The sequence below is a fragment of the Sander lucioperca genome, chromosome 4 (assembly GCF_008315115.2).
Source record: "Sander lucioperca isolate FBNREF2018 chromosome 4, SLUC_FBN_1.2, whole genome shotgun sequence".
Lineage (NCBI taxonomy): Eukaryota > Metazoa > Chordata > Actinopteri > Perciformes > Percidae > Sander > Sander lucioperca.
Window position 1 is genome coordinate 10,550,570 of NC_050176.1, and position 22,207 is coordinate 10,572,776.

The 22,207-nt window shown below is 37.8% G+C and overlaps 1 protein-coding gene across 4 annotated transcripts in view; it reads right to left on the reverse strand.

The window, feature by feature from the left end:
* rbm20 (RNA binding motif protein 20) overlaps positions 1 to 22,207 on the reverse strand; it is a 57,928-nt gene that overhangs the window by 17,845 nt on the left and 17,876 nt on the right. For all 4 annotated transcript variants that reach the window (XM_031289319.2, XM_036000786.1, XM_036000787.1 and 1 more), the window contains exons 2-5: positions 4,642 to 5,689; positions 4,050 to 4,114; positions 3,562 to 3,671; positions 2,277 to 2,377 (exon numbers count right to left, since the gene is read on the reverse strand). In XM_031289319.2, coding sequence (XP_031145179.2) covers positions 2,277 to 2,377; positions 3,562 to 3,671; positions 4,050 to 4,114; positions 4,642 to 5,689 — 1,324 coding nt within the window. The remainder of the gene's footprint in view (positions 1 to 2,276; positions 2,378 to 3,561; positions 3,672 to 4,049; positions 4,115 to 4,641; positions 5,690 to 22,207) is intronic.

Sequence of the window (22,207 nt, forward strand, 5' to 3'; positions counted from 1 at the left end):
TCATTAGCCTATATGGTTTTCATTCAATATTATATTAATTATAACTTCATAGTAAATATTATTAGTCATACAACAACAGCCTACTTTTGTATAGTGATTAGTATAAATGTGATATACTGTGGCTTCATTAAAGAGCCAATGTATTTTTGGGACATAACTTTAACAATTTCTTTAAGGGTTGGTAGGGTGTGTTTCTAGTTAAGAAAACTGCAGCTAAAATACATAAAGTACAGGGTGTACAGTACAGCATGTATCTGTGTGCAGGTATGTGCTCCTGCATTGTAAGCGTGTTAATGCCTGCTGACTGTTGAAAGCTGCGCACAGGGCACCAGAGATGGCTTTCCACAGGTTCACTGGGGCTAATCACCTCGCTCATCATCTGTACTGTGCTTTTCAAGAGACCTGCCTTCGTGATGGACGCCTATCAACAGCTGCTGTTTTTCAAACCCAATGCTAACACTTTCGGACAGGCAAACAGACTGTGGGGCAGCAAGGAGTAAAAAATAAGCTCTAAGAAATAATCTTATTTAATTGTAGCCAAAGACATAGTGATGAGATTAACATAGACCATTTCTTACCTATTGGTAACTCTATACATTCCTACAATGTATTAGATTTGCATCCTCCACTGTAATCAAAGTCTTAAATTTGAGTATGTTTACAGAGATTACAGAGTTTCTGTCGCCTGGCAATAAAATAAAAAATCATAGAAAATAATATAGTACTTGTTAAATAAACTTCTGTTCTGTCTATAGTACAATGTGGATAAATAATTCTGGACTAGTGCTTGTTTTCATCTCTTTCTTTTTACCACGTTATGCCAGGCAAGCGTCACTGCAGCAGCAGCCCTTCAGCAGCCTATTCAAATCCTCTATCAATGTCCACAAGACTTCTATTCAGTCACAGCGATTACATGATGGCTTGGTTACGTGTATAAGTAGAGTAAATACGATTTTTAAGTACAAATAAACACGTTCAGTTAGCTCCACAGTACATGTGTGTAATGTAGTTGGAGCATGAGCCTGTGCAGAGCTTGTGTGGACAGCTGCTTTGGTTAACATGAAACTCTTTCTGTTCCGAAAAGGCAGACAATTTAAGACACTGCTGAGTTATGTCTGGCCTTAACACATTTGCAGGACGCAGTTCAAAATGTCAAATGTGTTTCCCCCTGCCTAATGTGGAACTGATGAATCAGTAATGTCATTAGCAAGAACAAAAACATGATAATGCAGCATAAAACACAAAAGTATGAATAATGCAAGAAAATTGTCTGTGGGTTTTGTTTAAGTTTACGTTTTATCTTATCTTATCTTATCCTACCTTATCTTATCTTCCTCAATACAGAAGCTATTTTATCATATATCCCCATTTTACCGCATAAATTGTATCCAGGGGCTGGATAATCATTAAAAGATAAAACAAGGATATATAAAAAATCTCAACACGTAGTGTCTAGCCAACATTTAATGACACAGTTTGCCAGGCTATCCAGTTGAGTGGAAAAGAGTTGTCAAGCTCAGACAAAGCCTGCTGTTGCGCCCCAGCAGCTGTCAACAAGAGGATCTGGGTCCATTCATTCAGCACCTTATACACTTTTTCATGCTGCTGAGCTACAAATTGTTTATAAATACATGGAAGAAATGCATTATATAGGAGAAATGCAGTATTCTAGGTAAATAGAGATAAAATATAATAACGTACAACAATATCATCAGTCTGCACCCTGATCAGATAGAGCGCATTTTAGCAGCCTGGGTCGGCTTTTTGTTTTCAATGAGAGTGAAGAGTTGCTCGCTGCTTTTGCTGAGCGCCTCCATTTTTTCCTCTCTATGCGCCTTGTGTTTTTGCAGGACAGCCCTGAATGCATCGAGTTGAAAACTCAGAGCGGAAAAGCGCCCGATGTCATTTAACTTTACAGCAAAATAACGGTTGGCTGAGGACAGGTTATTGGGTGGTTGTCTAGCAAGAATAACAAAAAGATGAAACTGGCATTGCTCTGTCTGATCGGGGCCTTACTCTGCACCAAACAACACCAATAGTGCCCTCCGAGTCTGTTATTGCAGCAGTCATTGATATGAGACAAATATGAATTATAAATCACTTTGAACATTTCCCTGAAACAAGATATAATCAATCTATAGCCGTATTCATGTTCAAGGATGACAGCTGTTTCTTGTCATTAGCATTCTTTTTTGGCCTGTCACAAAATTTGAGTTATATGCCACGGGCAAGCTCTAATAATCCTGAGGAAAAAAAAACCCATACATTTGTCTGACCTTTGACTCTGGCTGGTGTGCGGCAAATCCTGTGTCTGACGGGGTATAAGGCTTCATGGCTGCAGCTGGCAAGTATGATGTATTGGCTCCTGAGGATACATCTGTGGAAACAATTTGAAATTTGGATTTGCCGTATACAGTCGACCAAATGTGGAATGAAGTTATATTTGTTGAATCAAAGGCTCAATGTTATCATGCAACCTTCATTATTATTTTTTAGTTCAGTTGTTGTATAATTATTAGGACATTAGTTAGTTAATTTGTTGTATAATTATTAGGACATTTGAAAACACTTGGAATAAAAGGACTCAAAACATGCATCAGTGCTAAGAACTGACATCTGGGATATATGATACTGGTGCTACTAGTGACACTTTACTGTGATGTCAATATACTGTCAGATTCATTAATACCCTATGGTTTGTTTTTCCAGCTGTGGGTTGGTGTTTAAAATGGACAGTTTGAAAACACCTTTTAAATGGAAGTTTGAGGGTACCTCTAAAATATACCTACACATAAATTCAAGATTTAATTTAAATTCTAAAGACAAGATTTTTTAAAACTTACAATTAGTTGAATGTGCTGTAATTATAATGATATGGCTTTAAATCTCAACAATGGCCCACAGTGCTGGCTACAACAGTTGTGGGTGCTGGGTAGCTCAAAAGAAGACAATTTTTCCTTCTTATTTACCGCTAATGTTCACCAAACACTGAATACGTAACTGAAAGTAGAAGAATTATAGGTTACATATTTATTGGTAACCATGTATTTCTGATTGAAGAGCAATCTCTCCCAGGCTGCTCAAAGGGTTAGGCGCAAAGGCTCTTTCAGGCTGTCCGCAGCCACCCACAGGTGGTTTGTCTAAAAGTAATTATACATAAGGGATATAGAAAGGAATATAGATATAGGGTGGACAGATACTAGCGATGCGATAGAAAACAGGTCCTCAATTTGAATCTGTGTAGAAAAGCACTACACATGTGTCATTAGCTTGGTGGGTTTGCTGTTATAATATGTGCACCAAAAGTAGTAAGTGCAAATTAAGGGTTGGCTAAGTGTTGTTGTGCACCATATTTTGGATATTCTAACAGCATACATCAATGTATTAAAATACACTGTGTCAAGTTATAAAAACATGCTGCCTCATTCCCTCACGTAACTCTAAAAATACTTCCTGACCTCCATCTATCACTTTGTTTCATATATTCCAGCGCTCAGAAAAACATCAGTAGAACATCAAGAGCAAATAGAGGCACTTGTGGTAACAAATGGGTTATCCTACCTTGACTTGCAGCTGAGTAGACCATGGAGTTTGTCCCTCCGGGGTTTAGACCTCCATCAGAAGACCTACTGACAGGGTAGTGAACAGCTCCAGCTGATACCACTGCGGAGCTGCAACAATCAGAGAAGGCTGATTTTAGCTGCCTCTCCCCTGCCTTGCTCACTCATATCTTGTGACAGAGCTCATATTCATAGAAACATTAAGACAGCTGTATATAGAGGAAGGAAACGCTAAATAAAAGGCTTCCAGCACTCAAGAGATATTTACTCCAAACTGATCAAATAGCGCTAAAGCTTAAACAAAACCACATTTAAACATAGCTGGTAAGCGAGTTGGGGAAATGGCCAACCCATGGTCAAGGATAATTAGAAAAGCAAAAAAATCAACAAGAATCAGAATAAACTATGTGAAGCCACTAGCTTTGTGAACATCTTAAATTGCCACTCAGAAGTAAAACTTGTAACTCTGTCCAAAGAATTTTAGTTCACCTTTCATTTGTGTACAAGGTTCGGTTCTGCAGGTGTAGTTTTCCCTTCACGTGCTGGTCCCAGTCCTAAAAACACACACACACACACACACACACACACACACACACACACACACACACACACACACACACACACACACACACACACACACACACACACACACACACACACAGACAGTGTGATAGGTCTTGCATACCCCTTGTATAAGCTCATGTCTGAGAGCAGCCACTAAGATGTTATCTCTTTATTATGTGACATCTTGGATTAGTAAATTAGTGGCTGCCCCTCAAATCAAAACATTAAGATACAGTATATCAGCTATTTTCAGGCCATTGTATCATCCAAATCCAGGACATGAAAATATTATGAGCATAACATGACCTTGTTTTATTGGTAGGCAAACTACATGGGGATTGTATTGCCAGGTGGCTCAATTCTCCATTTCCTATTTTTAATTGAGGTGTGAGCTGAAAAATAGACTTGCAGGTGAATCATTCTGTTTAGTTTCAGGTGGTCTACAGCTACCGTTGTTTACAAAATTCCAATTTACATACGTACAAGCATTTACATTTTGACTGATCAGTTTACTCACTTTGAGGTTGTAGACCTTCTTGTCACAGATGCTACACTGGTGTGGCAGTTGATTTGGTGTGACGGCATGGTAATCATTGACTTGATAAGGCTGAAGTGTCCTGGTGCCTGAAGATAGGGTTTCCTCACTTCCATGCAGGGGCTGGTAGCCCCCAAACCCCTGTGTGCCACTGGAAGCAAAAGAGGAAACCCCACTACTGGGATTAAACTTGGGATCAGGGGTTGGCTCCTCTGGGTTATACAGTTCCGTTCTGGGCCGAATTTGCTGCCCAGCTGCTGTCCACACATTTGCAGTGTTAGAAACCATATCCACTTTTCCAGTGTGGCTCAAGTTAGCAGGGCCTTTCCATTGCTCCTTATGCCCAGTGGAGTTATAAACATGCATGTTCTGCTCATTGACACTAAACCCAGATTGTTGCCCCAGCATATCATGCCCATAGAAATCTCTCTGAAAACCAACATTGTTCATGTTTTTTGCCTGAGTGTTAATCACTGTGTACTGTCCATCACCTGCAGTGGCTGATGCTGCAGATGTCCCCCCAACTAAGTTGTACTGAACACGCCTGTCAGTATCACAAGGGTATGTTGATCCTGAGGTTTTACCATACTCTGCACCCTGTTGGCCCACTGTGCCCCCTCCACCAGGATGGTTCAGTCTCACATTCCCTGGGTTTTGATTGAATCCACCACCCACCAAGGCCCCCAAGGCTGAATTGGAGGAGGAAAAACCTAGCACCCCCGTGGGGAAAGCACCCTGAGGGTTCCCAACCATAGTTGAAGTCCGTAGCTGATTGAACAGAGGTTGGGACATGGCAACATTGGAAAGAACCTGATTGAGAACAGTGGCAGCAGTGGCTGTATTGCCCCCCTGAGCCAGTTTAAGGCGATGGAGGGTAAGCTGGGCCTGGAGCTGAGCGAGCTGGAGGCTGGCTGGGGTCAGGAGGAGCTGCTGGTTCTGCTGCTGAGGTCCCACCTGCACACCGCCTGGCAGCTGGCCCCCTACCTGGAGGCTCTTCTTATTGGCGCTGTCCACAGGCACTGCACTGAGGCTATGGGGAAAAAAAGATAAACATCACATACTTTAGAAACCTCAAAGAACAAATCCACTCTCCATAATGTCACACAATAATACTTTATATTTGTTTCGTAACTCAGCAATTCATGTTAAAGGCATTTGTTTTTCAAGATAACTACTGCTTGAATATAAAAGTATGGGTGGTTGAATTGTGGCGGAAGAGAAAGTGTCTATTAGACATTTTAAACAGATTAAATACACTTAATACACAGAGAATGAATGGGGGTGATTGGGACTGGTTTTCCATTTTTAATTACAAGGTGAGGAAACTGGCATGGAAGAGCAATGGATGGTCATAATAGTATGTCATAGTATCTCAAATGTTACCTTATTTAAAGCAGCACATTTTATCTTACAGTTTTTTCCAACTGCTTACACACAAAATCTTTTCATGACACACGATTTTTGAAACCTCTCACTCAAAGTGCAAAACTACACAACAAATCTCCAAAACCATGAGCTATTTCTAAGCCTTTCACTCAGTTTTCAATTGCATAAAACACTTTTTTCAAAACATTACACACAATTCTCTACCTAAGACACAAAAAGCTAACAGGAAGTGACAACCAATCAAAATGCTACACTTATTTACCAGGGCACACACACACACACACACACACACACACACACACACACACACTCCTCACATGTGTAATTCACAAAACCACACACCCAAACTGCAAAATACCTCATATATCCTGCAAAAAAAATTATTTTTGTCTAACCAACTACACACTGTTAGGCATAATGGAAAGCACTCTCATCTTTAGTATGCTTTGCCATAATACTAAAATAGTTCAAACTGTAGAAAATTCTTCAGATTGTTCACATGCACAGAACTATTTGCAGATACACACACACATGTACACGCTGTTGAAACATTTATTTTTTATTATTTTTCACCAAACAAGTCAGTGCAACATATGCACAGCAGATATATTTATATTGGACTGAACAAAAATATGCTCACAAAAAACAGTAAACTGAAAAAGAAAATATCTAGAAAAAAAAAAAGGTGCTCACATGTGGTCTTTTTATAGTGCTTATACTTCCTAATTGAAGTGGTCACAATTAACTATTGAGGTGTTTGGCCAGGTGGCACATATATTGGCCAATTAGCTTATGTAGTGTCATTTTGAATGGCAGTGTTTTGAAATGGCAAACACGTGACTTTATGTCAGATTGTTGTGTCTCATGCAGAGAACCGTGTTCGGTGCAAAAAGTGCCATTTTGAATTGCAAAATGTGTGCAAAGCAGAAAATGTGTTTAGACTTTTGGAGACTTGAGAAGAGGTTTTACTCTCTGTGTCAGTTTAAATAATTGTGCTATGCATGTCATTTTAGTGTGTTAGCAATTGGAAATTGGAAAACTGTATTCATCATGTGATCAACCACAGATTGATCATGAGAGAAGCCCATCTTATAGCTTTACAATGCCGTCCATACTTCAAACCTTCAGAAATGAGAACAGGCATGCAACTATCTAATGGCTATTTCAGCATTGTATATCAATCACACTTTGTTTTGCACAAAGTGCATACAACCCACACCCCCGCCCCGACACACAAGCACGCACAAACACACATACACACACACACACACACACACACACACACACACACACACACAAACCCGTGTTCTTTATTCTAAAAATGATACCTTTGGTTTACATATGTTTGTAGTTTTGTTTTCTTATTTCAAGCTACTGTATACAACACTGTGCTACTCTTACAAATGTAATGTTTTGCCCAATAAATATTTTCTGTTTTACTGTAACATTACATTGTTGTTTACAGTGCACTTTTCAACCACTCTCAGCAGATTACTTTCACTCAAGAACATTGTAAATGTAGATATACACCCATGAAAGACAAAAGAGCTTTAGATTTAGAACAACAGTGTGTTCTACAACATTTTTGGATATACCATGTGTATATCCAAAAATGTACTATTATGAAAAAAGTGTTTGCCATTTGATGCAAATGCTTCATTTTGAGATGTGTTTATGGCATTTTGAATGCAGTGTTTCATTATGAAGGAGATGTGAGGTATTTTGCATTTTACGTGTGCAGTTTTGGGAATTGTGTGTAGAGTTTTGAAAAAAGGAGACATAGTTTTCAAAACGTGTTTAAGCAGTTGGAAAAAACTGTAATATTGAAAAAAGAAAATAGCATTGCTTTGCTTTCAGTTAGGTTCACACTGTTTTCATTACACCATTTTCATAACATAATTGACTGGTGTGTGTGTCGCAACTGTGGCTCTGCATACATTTTAACATGTTACACAGATTGGCTAGAGCAAGTAAATGCTTTATGCAGATATTATTAGTATACTATTACAACCAAACAATGACCACTTTTGTACAGTTGGAAAGGGGTTAAAGAACATTCGTATGAGGCTCTGCTAACTAGCAACCATCGGCAGCTATGTTACATTAGCTAATTTCATTAATCTTAGAACTACAGAAAAAAATATCACTGGCATTACGAAGAGACATTTACTCAGTAGCTACCTCACTGCTTTCCTATTCTTGTTGACGGTAGCTTTTAGAAAGTTTCAGCTCCCCATATTCACACAATTGTGTGCCTCACAGCTAGCATCTGCTGACAAGGCGAATCTCTAAGTGACCAACCAGCAGATGGACCAGCAGTTGGGCACAGCCATCAGCTGGCTGTCAGTACTGCTGGGTTTAGGATAAACCAAAGGAAATAATCAGTGCCAAAAGGTATTGCACAGCTGGATGCTGTTCTCTAACATAACAAATGTGCTTGTTTATGGTAAGAAAATGTATTTTCCGTTAGTTGTATGGCTGACGAAAATAGCTAGGAAAGATGGTTATGTCAACTAAGCAGAACAAATGTTGCGCCGAGAATATCTTATATTTTATAATTTCATAGTTTCTTTTTTGAACACATGCTCTGCTAAGTCACCATCTACTACTGCACTGTATTGTGTGAACTACTAGTGACAGTGAGAAGACTATCCATGGCAACTCGGTTATACACGCAAGCAGCAGAACCTGGGACAACAATGGTCTACTATGGTACTAAACTGGGAATGAAGTGAATGTGGAGGGCATGATGTAGCAACAGTTGTCCTAGGATTTTCAACCCCTGTCTGTCTCCTAGTTTCACAGATATGATTGTCGAGTTTAGTAACAGGTAAAATGGACAGACTTGCTCATTCTTCTCCGCTCAGGGCCACCTTGTGTCTTGCTTTTGCCCAGGACAAGATGATATGATGAAAGAGGAAAGGCCCCCTCCCAGCAGATTATTTGAAGGTTCGAGGGCCCTCCTTGATTTAGCAGGGTTTTTCCTGCATAGAGGAGTTTTTGGCGCCCCCCCCCAAGAGGTTTTAGCCAGCCACCAAAGGAAAATCATACCAAAATGATAAGAATTGAAAATAAAAAAGCAATTAAAATCCTCTCTTAATGTGTTTAAGAGTAATTTACCAAACAACCGTTTAACAAGCAGAACATAAACTTAAATAGGAGAGGTAATCTCAGTTTTATCTCCAGAGTCAGGCTGTACCGGACTCTCCTGTGATTTATTTAAATATTAATATAATTTTTTTTAACCAGTTTTGTTAATTGGGGTTTTATTTACTCAAGCATAATATAATTTTTTTGTAGCTGGTTACACGCAACATTGTGAACTTTTATAACAAGACCAATTCTAGAAGCTCTTCCATCTTTTGTAGTTCAAACATAATTTCAATTAATTCTTAACAATATATGGAAAATTATGGATTTCACCTTCCACAGAGAGGTGGTGTAACATAATTTCAATTTCTTGGATAAAGAGAGAGTAGTTGAAGTAAAACAAGGACAGCTGCATAGAGCATGGTTCAAATATCAAGAGGTTAGCTGCCTAAGTGCCTATTTTCGTACTGCTATATTGTTCTGTACTCCACCATCTTACAACACAAACTGCTAATAGAACCACTTAGAACTACATCACCCACTGGTGCTGTTACCCTGTTTGACTGGCCTGTCCTTTTCTGATGAATGCTCTCGCATGCTGTCTAAACTTAGTTACTCAACTATTCATCACATCATCTATGTTAAGCACCTGACACTGCCCTATCTAGAAACTGCTCCTACTAACCCTGCTTAAAGGTGACAGGCCAATCAGATTAGACGTGTCGAAATCCCAAATTGTTCTAAACAAGGATTTGTCAGCCATGAAGTTTTGCATGCAGAGAAAGTGATGCACTGAATAATGGTTATTTGTGGTCATGTTTCCACAGCTTCTTCTTAAAAGGTTGTACCCCGCATGTCAATAGGTGGATTATAAAAGAGGTTTTTTATTATCTTAAATATATAAAGTTCAAAAGACAATTTTAAATACAGTATGAATTTATGCAACTGAATCTTGCGGAGGATTATTACCTCCGGGCATGTCTTCCTACTGGCTTATGTAGTTGTGATGTGGTCTTGTGATTAAATTGCCACATCATAAACTCCTCATATCACAACCATAATTCATGCTCTAAGCTGTACTGAGCTATAAACTATCCTGCTGTAGACATGTTTCTGAAATTACACCACAAATCTAAAATGAAAACTCAAGGAAACAATGTAAATTTTGTGGACTTAAAAACCTTAATGCTGTAAGTGACATAAAATAATAATGACATATTAAAATATTGTATTTATGCATAGATTTTTAAGGTTGTGCAATTCCAGTTTCCATTTATATCACTCAACTTTACAATGAAGTGTAATAGCTGGCAAATAATGGCAAGTAATTATATAACCATCATAGAACCAAACAATCCAAAATCAATTTAGAGACAACTGATGACAGATTCTGTGTCCACAGTTCTTCCACTTAATGACATCAATATAACTTTGCTTTCGGCATACTTGTTCCAGGGAAGGGGTAGGACCATTAGAGTGTTTACTTCTTCCTATCTTTGTTAATATTGTTTTATGTTATGTTAATTTATGTTATTTACGTTTGTGTTCATGAGAATTTGTATATTGAGTTAGGCAACAGTATTAAACCCTTTTTTTTAAACAATTGTGTTACTTTCACTTGCCCCACCAATTTCACACATGGTAATGGTAGATTTATGAAAACTTAATTTAAGGCAACTTCAGTCACTAAAAGTGTTACTGATATAAAAGCTGATTGCTTAAAAATAAATTAAAATGCTATTTCAAGTACTGATGTTTGTGTTTTAGAACAAACATCTAATAGACGCCAAAATGATGTGCATTACGTTTAAGGATCACATGGGTGTTTTAGCATGGTTTAGGTTTTTTGTATTTGCAATAAATACAATAACAAAAACATAAAAGAGACCTATATTAAAATCACATACCACAGTCTGAGGAGTTACACATGTAATTATGGTAATTAACTCACTTCGTACAATTGACAGTTCCAAGTTCCACTGCAGATTGTACACCCTCTTAAGTGAGCAAGCATGCTGATGGAGAGATACACTTTCACCATTCCAGCTTATGAGTCAAAGCTATAAATACTGGAGTTGCCCTCTGCCATCCTGACAAACAGTGTTCTTAATAGACTAATATGGACTCTTGGGCTACTGGCACAGTGCTGGACACTTCAGACCAATCTTGTGATGTAGATATAGGGACTATGGGTGTCAAGGTAGATGGGAAGTGAGTAAAGCTTGCTCATTAAATTATTAAGAAAATGAGTCACAATGTGTATTATTGGGATTTAATTCATCTTAATTTGGACCAGTACACACAGCCACACCACCTGGACACATTACTACTACAACTGTAGTGGAATTGACATCTTTGAAAGAACATATCAACCTACATTTAATTATATTCACTATATTAATAATAACATTTTAAAAAAGCATGTTCAAATGCGTTGTTAGAATACTTGTTAGCAGAGAGTACCACAGAGAGTAGCTAACTATGTGTAGTAAATAACACAAAATCTGGTAAATCAAGAGTATTGTATGGTCTCTGCATTTGAGCAGAGAGCAGAGAAGCCACATTATTTATGCATTATCTACTCTTTTTTTCTACCATACGCTTCAACTGGGAATACAAACTGCTTTTAAAAAATGTCATTACTGACATGTCAATGGTGGAGCAACCGAGACAGCCTACCTCAAGAATAGTCAGTTTATGAGAAAGAAAGCAAGAGACAATTCTGAGACACATCATTTAAAATACACAAAATATTAAAGGTGCAAACACAGACATAAACGTTTTTAGAAAGTCTATGAGGAAAAAGTTGTATTGAGCTTGGATCGATGTATATTTAAGTGTGCAAATTCCCATTATTTTCAATTCCGTTACACACTTGTATTGTTGCATCACAAAGAGAAAACTGTTGCAAACATTTCATAACATTATGTATGAGATCAAAAAACAATATGCAGATATTTTGTTTTGGCTGTGATGTTTTGACCCTTCTATGTTTTTTTTAAATTTTTCAAATAAAATGCCAGTCTGTTGTTCATGTGTTGCTGTGCTCTTCGGGACTGAACCTTTGACCACCGAAAAAAGCCTTCACAGTCAAAGCTACAGTATGTCATTCACAATTTAAAAGTAATAAAGTAAAGAATGAAGAGCAGGTTCAATAATAAAAACCATGGAATATCTGCACGACAGCCATGTTCAAGTACGGAGTAGTAGATCTTGTGTCATTTGTAAGTCACCTGTAGTGTTCAAAGTACTGTACTTTCACAGCTCACATTGTTTTAACCGGCAGCTCATGAGGCTTCGAAAGAAATACTATAGGCTATATATATATATATATATATATATATATATATATATATATATATATATATATATATATATATTTTTTTTTTTTATTTTTTTTTTTTAAAACAAGAACGTACATTTTTCCATTTGGCCTGAGTTTTAGAGAATTGTATTCTGTCTGATCGGTCCCATTTTATTTGACCGATTCTGGCTCAGCAATGGGACTTCTGTTGCCAATTCTGCCTGTCCAGACTAATTTCTTTTACTTTTACCAAATATCTACTACAACAACATGGGAAAGTGTAATTGTTTTACACTGCTTTTAAGTGATAATGTGTAGGCTTCTGCATTGGAACTCATCTGGACCTCAAATTGAACTGTCCGGTGTAGGTCTACTGACCAATTTGTAAAAACACCTAGAATTTAATTTCCAATTGAAGCAAATAATCATATATCATGGAGAAATGGTTGTGGTATTTGAAATTACTTTTAACTTGTATCTGTTCGAGAGACTTGGCTTTCCAGCGGCCAGCCCCAGGTACAAAGCCTGACAAGAAAATGTGATATTCTTAATGTCCAGCAGGAACCCTGCTTAACACATGCCTTCTTAATTAATGCCCTAATAAAAACAACATAATACTTGTGAAATACAACTTATTGATGTCATGCATCAATAAAAGAATAGGTAAGAAGTAGTAAGTTTACATTAAGAAGAAAAACAACTCGTAGTATTTACATTTTTCATAAAACAATTCAATTATTAACAGACTACAGGTAACAATTAAATGTGAACATTTACTTGCAACAATTGCCAATTATTACAGATGTGACTCACTGCTGCATCATTCAGTTTGCAAAGGAACTCATCTGGGATTTAATAGTCTAAATGCAAACCATAAACAGCTGACACCAACATCAATAGACATTGATGTATAATGGTTTCCTATCATGTATTAAAAGCTTTTAGGGTACATCCACAACTTTCAACTTTAAAGTTAAACATGCATAAATATTTCAAAAATACATTTAATCTGAAAGGTCAGAATCTCTCTGTGCAACAAATGTATGCCCAGTGGCCTAGCAACACAATATACATGTTATAATAACACTTTAAGCAAACTGCATCAAATATGTATATTTTCCAGGACAGCTTTGGAGAACAAACATTCTGTTTTGAAAGTCTAATTCTAAACCACATTGTCGTCACAAAGTTAAAAAAAAAACACACACGGGCACTTTCACAAAGATCAATGACAGCTACACAGTCATAACAAAACGCCACATGGGCCCAATCATTTCACAGATCCTCAGTGGAGGAAGTAACAAATTAGAGGAAGGATTCAAGTCCAGTCCAGCTACAGAATAACCCTCCACTGAGTCCAATTAAACATCCAACAAAATAATCCACCATGTTAAAACACAGTACAGCTCAATCAACAGCTATAAATCCTACCTCCATGTGGATCCCCAACACAGTCCAGCTGACAAGACTTACCACCACATACAGTACGCTACAACAGGCATACTGAAAAGCACACCTGGAGGTATTGCAGAAACACACCAACCTTGAAAAGACAGGCAGCGGAGGTCCAAGTTACACCTCTGACACTAAACTCTGCACTGCTTCTATGTAGCCTGACCTCTGCACAGCAGCTGAGACTGACGTATGGCTCTACCCTCTAACATGACGACTAGTGCTAGCATGTACAATAGCATCACATCACTGCTACTGGTCTTCACCCTATGTGAGTGACGCTGCTCTTCTGTGTTACTGACCACCGGACAGGCAGAGGAGACGCATGTGATGAAAAGTCACAAGTGGTCAGCATGTGTGTGTGAGGACGGGGGTAGACCAACACAGGAAAGTATTTACAGAGGAGGCCATGCTGTGCAATCTTTAAGCTGCTGCTTCCACAGCCCAAATAAAGTAGAGTCGGGAGTCAAGTTCAAAGCAGTAGAAAACCACAAATTACTACTGACCTACTACCACACACATCTTTTGTAGTGACATATAATTGCCCCTCTCAAAGCTGCATATTATTTAAAGAACACCAAACAATATGCCACTCAGAGATATAGCCGATTTAGTTTGTGAGGCAAAATGGTTTTGATGGACTCTTTCCTTCATGAGTGTGCCTGGTGATCGACAGACACAGAGCATAATGTGATGTACGCACTCATCTCGGTCACAGCAAACTAGATAATGATAAGACTTCAAGCAGTGGATTTTGTAGCTCTGTGGAAGTGTTTTATTTAGATGTTGTTGTGTACTTTGGGGAAAAAAAACCTCTACCACCAACTATTCCAAAAAGGAAAATGTAAAGGAGAAGAGTTTCCAGATTATTTGCACAAATATATCAAAAAAGATACACTGGCATTACTCTTCATAGATTAAAACAAATACAATAAAAAGTTAATGTGAAATGTATTAACTTGCAAAACATGAAGTGTGTTTTAATTTTACTGACCGAGGTTTTATGTGAGGTATCGCTTTACAAGTTAATATGTGCAGCTCAGACGTTCCTGTGCTTGTAACATTTCAAATCAACTTTTAAACTGTCAAGCTGACCTCCATTTAACTGTATGTAAAACATATTTTTCATTTGAACATTTCACAAATAATATTTTTTTTAAAAAGAATTGTTTGATATACCAGACATTATGCAAATTCAAAAAGGGTATTTTTAAAGCATTATTTTAAAATAAATTATTTATAGTGAAGGCAATCAATAAGCCAACTGCTGACTCTGCCATTTGAATAACTGCTAACTTATTCCTATGTTTATAGAAATGTTTATCCTTAATTAATTTAAATTTCATATGCTACACATTAGGTAAGCTGAAGATATACAAGTTGTAGGTACATAAAGCATGATATTCACATTAAAATATAATATAATATAACAACCATGCAATAATATGAAAATATGTCGTTTTGGCCTGACTGAAAGAATAATTGTGACTGATGTGTGATGAGCTTAAAACACACTGCAACCAGAGTAGCTGATTTTCTACAACTTATTTGTGTGTTCTTTATGTCCCTTAGTGCCTGCATTGTGTGAATAAGCTAATCACATTAAATGTTCTCCTTTTTATTTATTTTATTTTTTTTTACAATGAAAGGATGTCCTTCTTTTTAATGTGTATAAAGGGATATGAGGCCAATTATTTCCAATTTAATACAATAAAATTATAAAAATGTAATGCTGTAAAATGCAAACATTTGTACTTAATTTCCCTTTCTATTTTTAATATACCATTCTTTAAAGGTGCTGTTTGGATTTCGCTTTTATGTTATATCACTCCTCAATTAAAGATGGCAATAAAATAAAAATGAATTTAATTTAAAAAAAAATTTCTGTTAATTATCTTTTTCACTGTTTTGTTATTTTATGGCATGTATTGGCAAAACAACCTTATTCAGAATTACACAAAACAGTTTGTTGCAGTTTTATACAGACAAAAAACAACAACCAGTATGAACAGTATTACAGTACACACTGTAAAATGGACAGGTATCCCATGAAAAAAATTATCTTACATCAAAATACATGTAAGCATACTATTTTGTCTAGGCTACTGTATACATAATTTTTCTTGCCTTCTTCTATAGAGCTCCATCTGTGGATTTTTTGCAGCTGTAAATGAACGCTTTACCAAGCATTCAACTCCAAGGGAGGTATCACCCTGACAGATTTTTAGTCACTCCATCTGTTAGCATCACACCCAGAGGGCAGGAGAGAACAAGCCGCTTTTTATTCTGTGCCAATACAATACGATATGGTATGATATATGATAATCAAAAGGCATATCACCTGAATATATTATTATTATTATTATTATTATTATTATTATTATTATTTGTATGCTCACTAATGCAGTGAACTACAAAGTAATTTGAACACAGAGACAAGGGTACAGCAATAATAACAACAATCAGGCCTGGCCAGGTTTTATGCTTCCATACAGATGAGTGCCCACTGAGGTATTTTTTATGTGGGCTCACAGGTATCACAATATTGTCTAATACTGATGTTAAAACAACTCAAATGTATGACCTTGTATTCTAATGATTATGATTATAATAATAATATAATTCAAAATTATGTATAATTATACGTATTTTCATTTTTGTTTAAATTGAGACCTAGTAAGATATCTCACTAGAGCTGAGATCCAATAGACACATACAGTAATACTGTATGTTATTGCACAGTGCAAAAAAAAAAGTGATAATCACACTGTTTTATCATGTGTATTTCAGTTTGTATTGTTCAGTTTTTTTTTAAGATTAGTTTTTGGGAAGCTATTATATAGGACAGCTGAAGATGTGAAAGGAGAGAGAGAGAGAGAGGGGGAATGACATGCAGCAAAGGGCCGCAGGTCAGAGTTGAACCTGTGGCTGCTACGACAAGGACTGAGTCTTTGTACATGGGTCGCACACTCTACCAGGTGAGCTATCCAGGAGCCCCTGAGACTTGTCTTGTCCTCATAAAACTGCCCTCCTTTGATGAGCAGCTGTAAATGCAAGTAGGTGTTGGTAGGCGAGTTTAGGAGTTTTTGGTCTTAAACTAACAGCTGGAAAGAGAGATTTGAAAGAAATCCTAGACGCAGAGAAGTCACTAGTGTTTACCTAAACCCTTTCAACTCACTGTTCATTTCATTTTATGAAGTAGTATATTTTATTTTTTGTTGTTTAGCAAATCTGCTGTTTCCTGCCACTGTGTGTGTGTGTGTGTGTGTGTGTGTGTGTGTGTGTGTGTGTGTGTGTGTGTGTGTGTGTGTGTGTGTGTGTGTGTGTGTGTGTTGGATGGGGTAGAGTTTATGATTATGGCCAGAGGCTGGTGAAGGCACACACAGACACAGCATAGGTGTCTTACAGAACACTTTTTACATGGTCCACTAGGTGGTGCCACATATTTCCATAACTGGCCCCGGGCGGTCTGAAAGGAATGTATCAGCCTGCCATATGAGGGCGCTGTACTTATTTTGATCAGAAGTTCCTACTCAACCTGCTAGAATGGGAGTCACAATGATTATATTTGCAGGCTGTGATTTACATATTGTAAATAATGTAAATAACTCATAATGTAATGTTACTTTGGTAAGTCACCTTTGAAATAGGATAAAAGTGCTTAAGAGATAATTTTTGCCAAGTCCTTATACATAGTTGGCTAAACCTTATACAGTATATAGACAGAGTGCTCATTGCAGACACCAAATGCACCAGCAAATGTTTAAAGAGATATGCATACAATTACACATGAACTTTAGAATATGCGACTCAAGACACAAATCAAGATGAGACCATGCAACCCTGACTCTTCCCAATATGGCATAAACAGTTACTGACATTCCAGAGCCTTAATTTAACTTTTCAACAAATCAGACATGTAGCCTCGGCCTGCATAGTCAACACATAGCCACCATCATGCCACGAGATGAGATGGTTTCAAGGGGCGAGGTATGGGTGAGGAAGCAGGGTCGGCTTGCCTTGCTCCGCATTTGGCACATTTGCAAATGGGGGTGGTTCCTGATTTACGGCGCCCTAGCAATGGGTGAGGTATCTTGGCAACAGAGACACAGGGTCTGGCCCCTCATGTCCACCATAAAGCCGGGGCGTTCACAATAAGGCATCACTTTGATTCATTCCATGTTTCTCTGAAAATGCTTGTAAAATAGTCAGATGTATGCTCGGGATCAGTCACAGGATTTTATGAAGTGATGTCAAAACGTAAATTAAAGTTTGTGAGGTAACTAGAACCGCAAGTACCCGGGCTTGGCCTTCCACTGTCAAATAAACCTATAAGTTCACATGCCTGAGATTAAGTCACTGACTGAGTCACACACAAACAAGTTAAACCCAGAAACACTAAACCCTGAGAGGCTAGGCGGGAGAAACATTTTTCTCCACTTCTCTCTCACATACACATGGTAGCTGTAGGTGATCTTGTTTCAACCATTAGGACAGCGTAACACGGGATATTAGGGTCACAGAGAAACATACAGGTCAAAAGGAACCTTCTGACTTAACAGCTGCCTCCCAACTATAAAACTTTAAAAGCATTCAAAAAAAATGTCCCTAAGCAGGAAATCTGCAATTAGTTTTACAAGCTCTGCTGACATAGTGCCCATGTGAGGACTTTAGAGTAACACCTGTTTGGGGCATTTGCTAAGAAGTTTGAAGATAAACCTCTAAAAATTAAAAGAATCAAGACTCAAGAAGACGGTTTTACAACAGTGTAAAAAACACAATTCATAGCTGTCTTGCCTGGACAAAAAATGTGCTCGTCATGCACTTTTGTAAAGTAAACCAGCAAAGCTTTCTAATGTAAACTATGAATTCCAACACCACTGCTTTTCTGACAGATTATCAACACTTGCCCCTCTTTTCTGGCCTATCAGGTGTTCTATGGTCAGTTTTGATGTGCGTGTGCTGACAAGAGCTAAGAAAAGCCCTCCAGTTACCTGGGATCCACTGACATTGAGTGTCAAACTGGGTGCTGAGACAGCTTTCTTGGTCTTTGGACAGAGTGACATCAGAGATCCAAAGTTGCTGCTGTCAAAAGGAAAGGATGGCAACCGCACAGGCTAAAGGGAAAGTCTAAACTTACAGCAGCTATAGCTCCTGTCATGATAGCCACAGGTTTGACAAAAGAACATTCCCTTAAACTTCCAGTCACTCAAAAAAGCTGAGGGAGAAGGAGCTACATATATAAGAGGGAGAATTACAGGAAAATGGCAAGCCCAAATCAGGTACAAAATAAGAAAGCATTTCTTTAGCAAGTTAATGTTGTTTAAATTGGATTAGAGAAATATTTGCCAGTTAGGGATTTAAGCACAGGAAGTGTCACAAGACTCAGAGGTGAAGAAATATGAGGAGTGGGGGAGGGATTGTGTTGGCTTTGACAACTGAGCCTGACGAGCCATTTTTCCTGCTGCTCTGAAATAGTTATTTATAGCTGCTGCCTGGGTGTAGACAGTAAATTTCTTTTAGCTGTTGTGCTGTCCAGTGACACAATACAAGTATATACTTTTTCTTAATGAAATTCTGCAGTTCCAAATATAAACCTATAAAATAGACAATTACACTTTCTACAGGCTGCAAATTTGTTTTATTCAGAGCAGCTGCAGGGTACAGCATGAACACCCAACTGAAGTCTTCCCCGACAGCGGTCAGCAACATCGAAGCTATATTGGTGTACAAGGTGACGTAGCGATGATTCCCACAACCCCTCCTTCAGTCCTTCTCTCCTTCCTTCCTTCCATATCCCCCTCTCTTCGTTCTTACCTCACTCTCACTCTACTCCATCTCAGTCCAAAGCAATCATTGCATTTTACCATCTGTCACTGCCACCGTGCTTACAAATACCAATCAAACCCAGTTGCATTGTCCCAATCACTGACTTCCTAGCCAATGGCAGTACAACTCCCTTCTCTCCTCCCATAATGTTTTTAATTATCTCATTGCCTTTGAACAGTAATTAGGATAGCCTTATTTTTATATTATTGTGTATTCATTGTGAATACGTAAAACTGTACATTTTCAAATCAAATCAAGCATACAGTATTGAAAGTAAACAAACAGTACAAGCACAGCACCACTGCAACAGGTGGTTGAACGTGATTTCCAAGGGAAGCAATGTGGTTTGAGACTGTTCAGGAAACAAAAGATTGCAAATAAAATCCCTGCTATTGAATTTTATGAAGCCACGGGTGCATAATCAGTTATCAAGGAAAACTAATCATACATGCATGAGATTATTAGGGGACCTCAGGTTTAACAAAATAAAGTGATCGGCACTGTATTTCTAAACATAGTAGACTATCTCTATTTTGTTATGCATGTTCCTTTGTAATATTTGTCCAATGCAAACAGGTCTTAAGGAAGACAATGAAAGACATATGATGAATAATAGTATGGCCTATTGTTGAGTCCCATAAATACGTTTAAGTAATATTTGGCACATTTAAGTGACTTAATGTTCAATATTGAAAGAGAAAATTAGGATGTTAAAAGGAGTATAGGGTAAATAATGGATTTCTAATGCCAATATTTGAGAATCTGTTGGATTTTTTTTATGTGGTCCAATGTTTGTTTCTTCTAAAATTCCAATACTGACAACTGTTAGATAGATTCCGTCAAAAACTGTGTGGAGTATTGATGAAATGAAAATGAAAATGGATTAAAATGATTTTTTGAAATGCTGAAATACTACATTATCATGCTATCAGCAGGCACACCACAAGCCAAAGTGATATCTTTAAAGTAAAGACAACAGATGGGTGAAATATTTTGGGGAAAACAGCCAATCATACAAGCCTGCACCCACATGGTGGATGGAATATGTACAGGTCTGAAAGTAATAGGGAGGTCACTGTGGCCATATGGCTCAACATGTCTCATCCCAGGAAGCTGCAGGCATAGGCTGCTCAAATAGCCATTAGTACAAATTACCCAAATAATGAAATGAACGCAGCAACTTTTTCAACAGCTGCTCTGCAGGACCGCCAAAATGACAAATAAACAAAAGAGGGAGAAGGGAAAAAGAGAAAGTCGTCCAGCAAAATCCCAGTGTAAGTGAGAAATCCCTCTCAAAGCCGGTGGACAGAATGGGTCGGCTATGCCCTGGAGTAATGACCATCAAGGGACTTCTCTGTGGAGCCTGGTCATTAGACAGAAACAATAAAATAAGACTTTTAATTTTGTGTTTCATAACTTTATGGCTACAAATAAACATGATCTACCATTAGTTTTATGCACATATAATTTAATAATTTAATTTATTGGTTTACTTAATAAACTAAACTAAAATAAATTAAAGGACAATTCCGGCGCAAAATGAACCTAGGGGTTAATAACATATGTGTACCGAGTCGACCGTTCTCTGGGACATGTTTTCATGCTAATCAAATGCATCTCTAGCTTTAAACAAGCTATCGGCAAACCGGTGTTTAGCTGCTAATGCTACCTTTCGGGGCACATGGTAAATCACTATTTTATACCACTAACAAGGCTCAAAATAGCACCACACTACAACGGTAGCATAATGAGGGTCCCTACAATGTAAACCGAAGCATTGAGAACTTTGTAAGTGTACAGACAGTTTATTAAAAAGATAGATTATAAAGACAGTAGCGTACAACAAAACTGTTTTTATAATCTATCTTTTTAATAAACTGTTGAAGTGTGGTGCTATTTTGTGCCTTGTTAGTGGTATAAAATAGCGATTTACCCTCTGCCCCGAAAGGTAGCGTTAGCAGCTAACCACCGGTTTGCCGATAGCTTGTTTAAAGCTAGAGATGCATTTGATTAGCATGAAAACATGTCCCAGAGAACGGTAGACTAGGTATACGTATGTTATTAACCCCTAGGTTCATTTTGCGCCGGAACTGTCCTTTAACACAGCATCTGAGACTGGGGAAACCAGGGCTGCCAGGGGAAGGGGTAAGCATGTCAGATCTGAAGAAAAATAATACATTAGGATTTGACTTGTTTGTCCATGAAGTGCTTGTCCATTATATAGGTCCAGAAAGTGCTCATGCATTAAATGGAAGGTATTTGCACTGCAAGACAAAACACTGAGCCAATCTGAGATAGAGAAGTTTTATCTTCAGTTTACTATCTGCAAGGGGGAAACGGGCAAATCCACACACTGCAGGGAGGCAGGAAGGTTACTGCTCTGCTATCTTCACATTGATGACTCACTGACAGCTGTATCTGAGCTGTTCCAGACCCACACACTAAAACATAAATGCAATCTTATTTATGTGCAATGTACACTCTGAC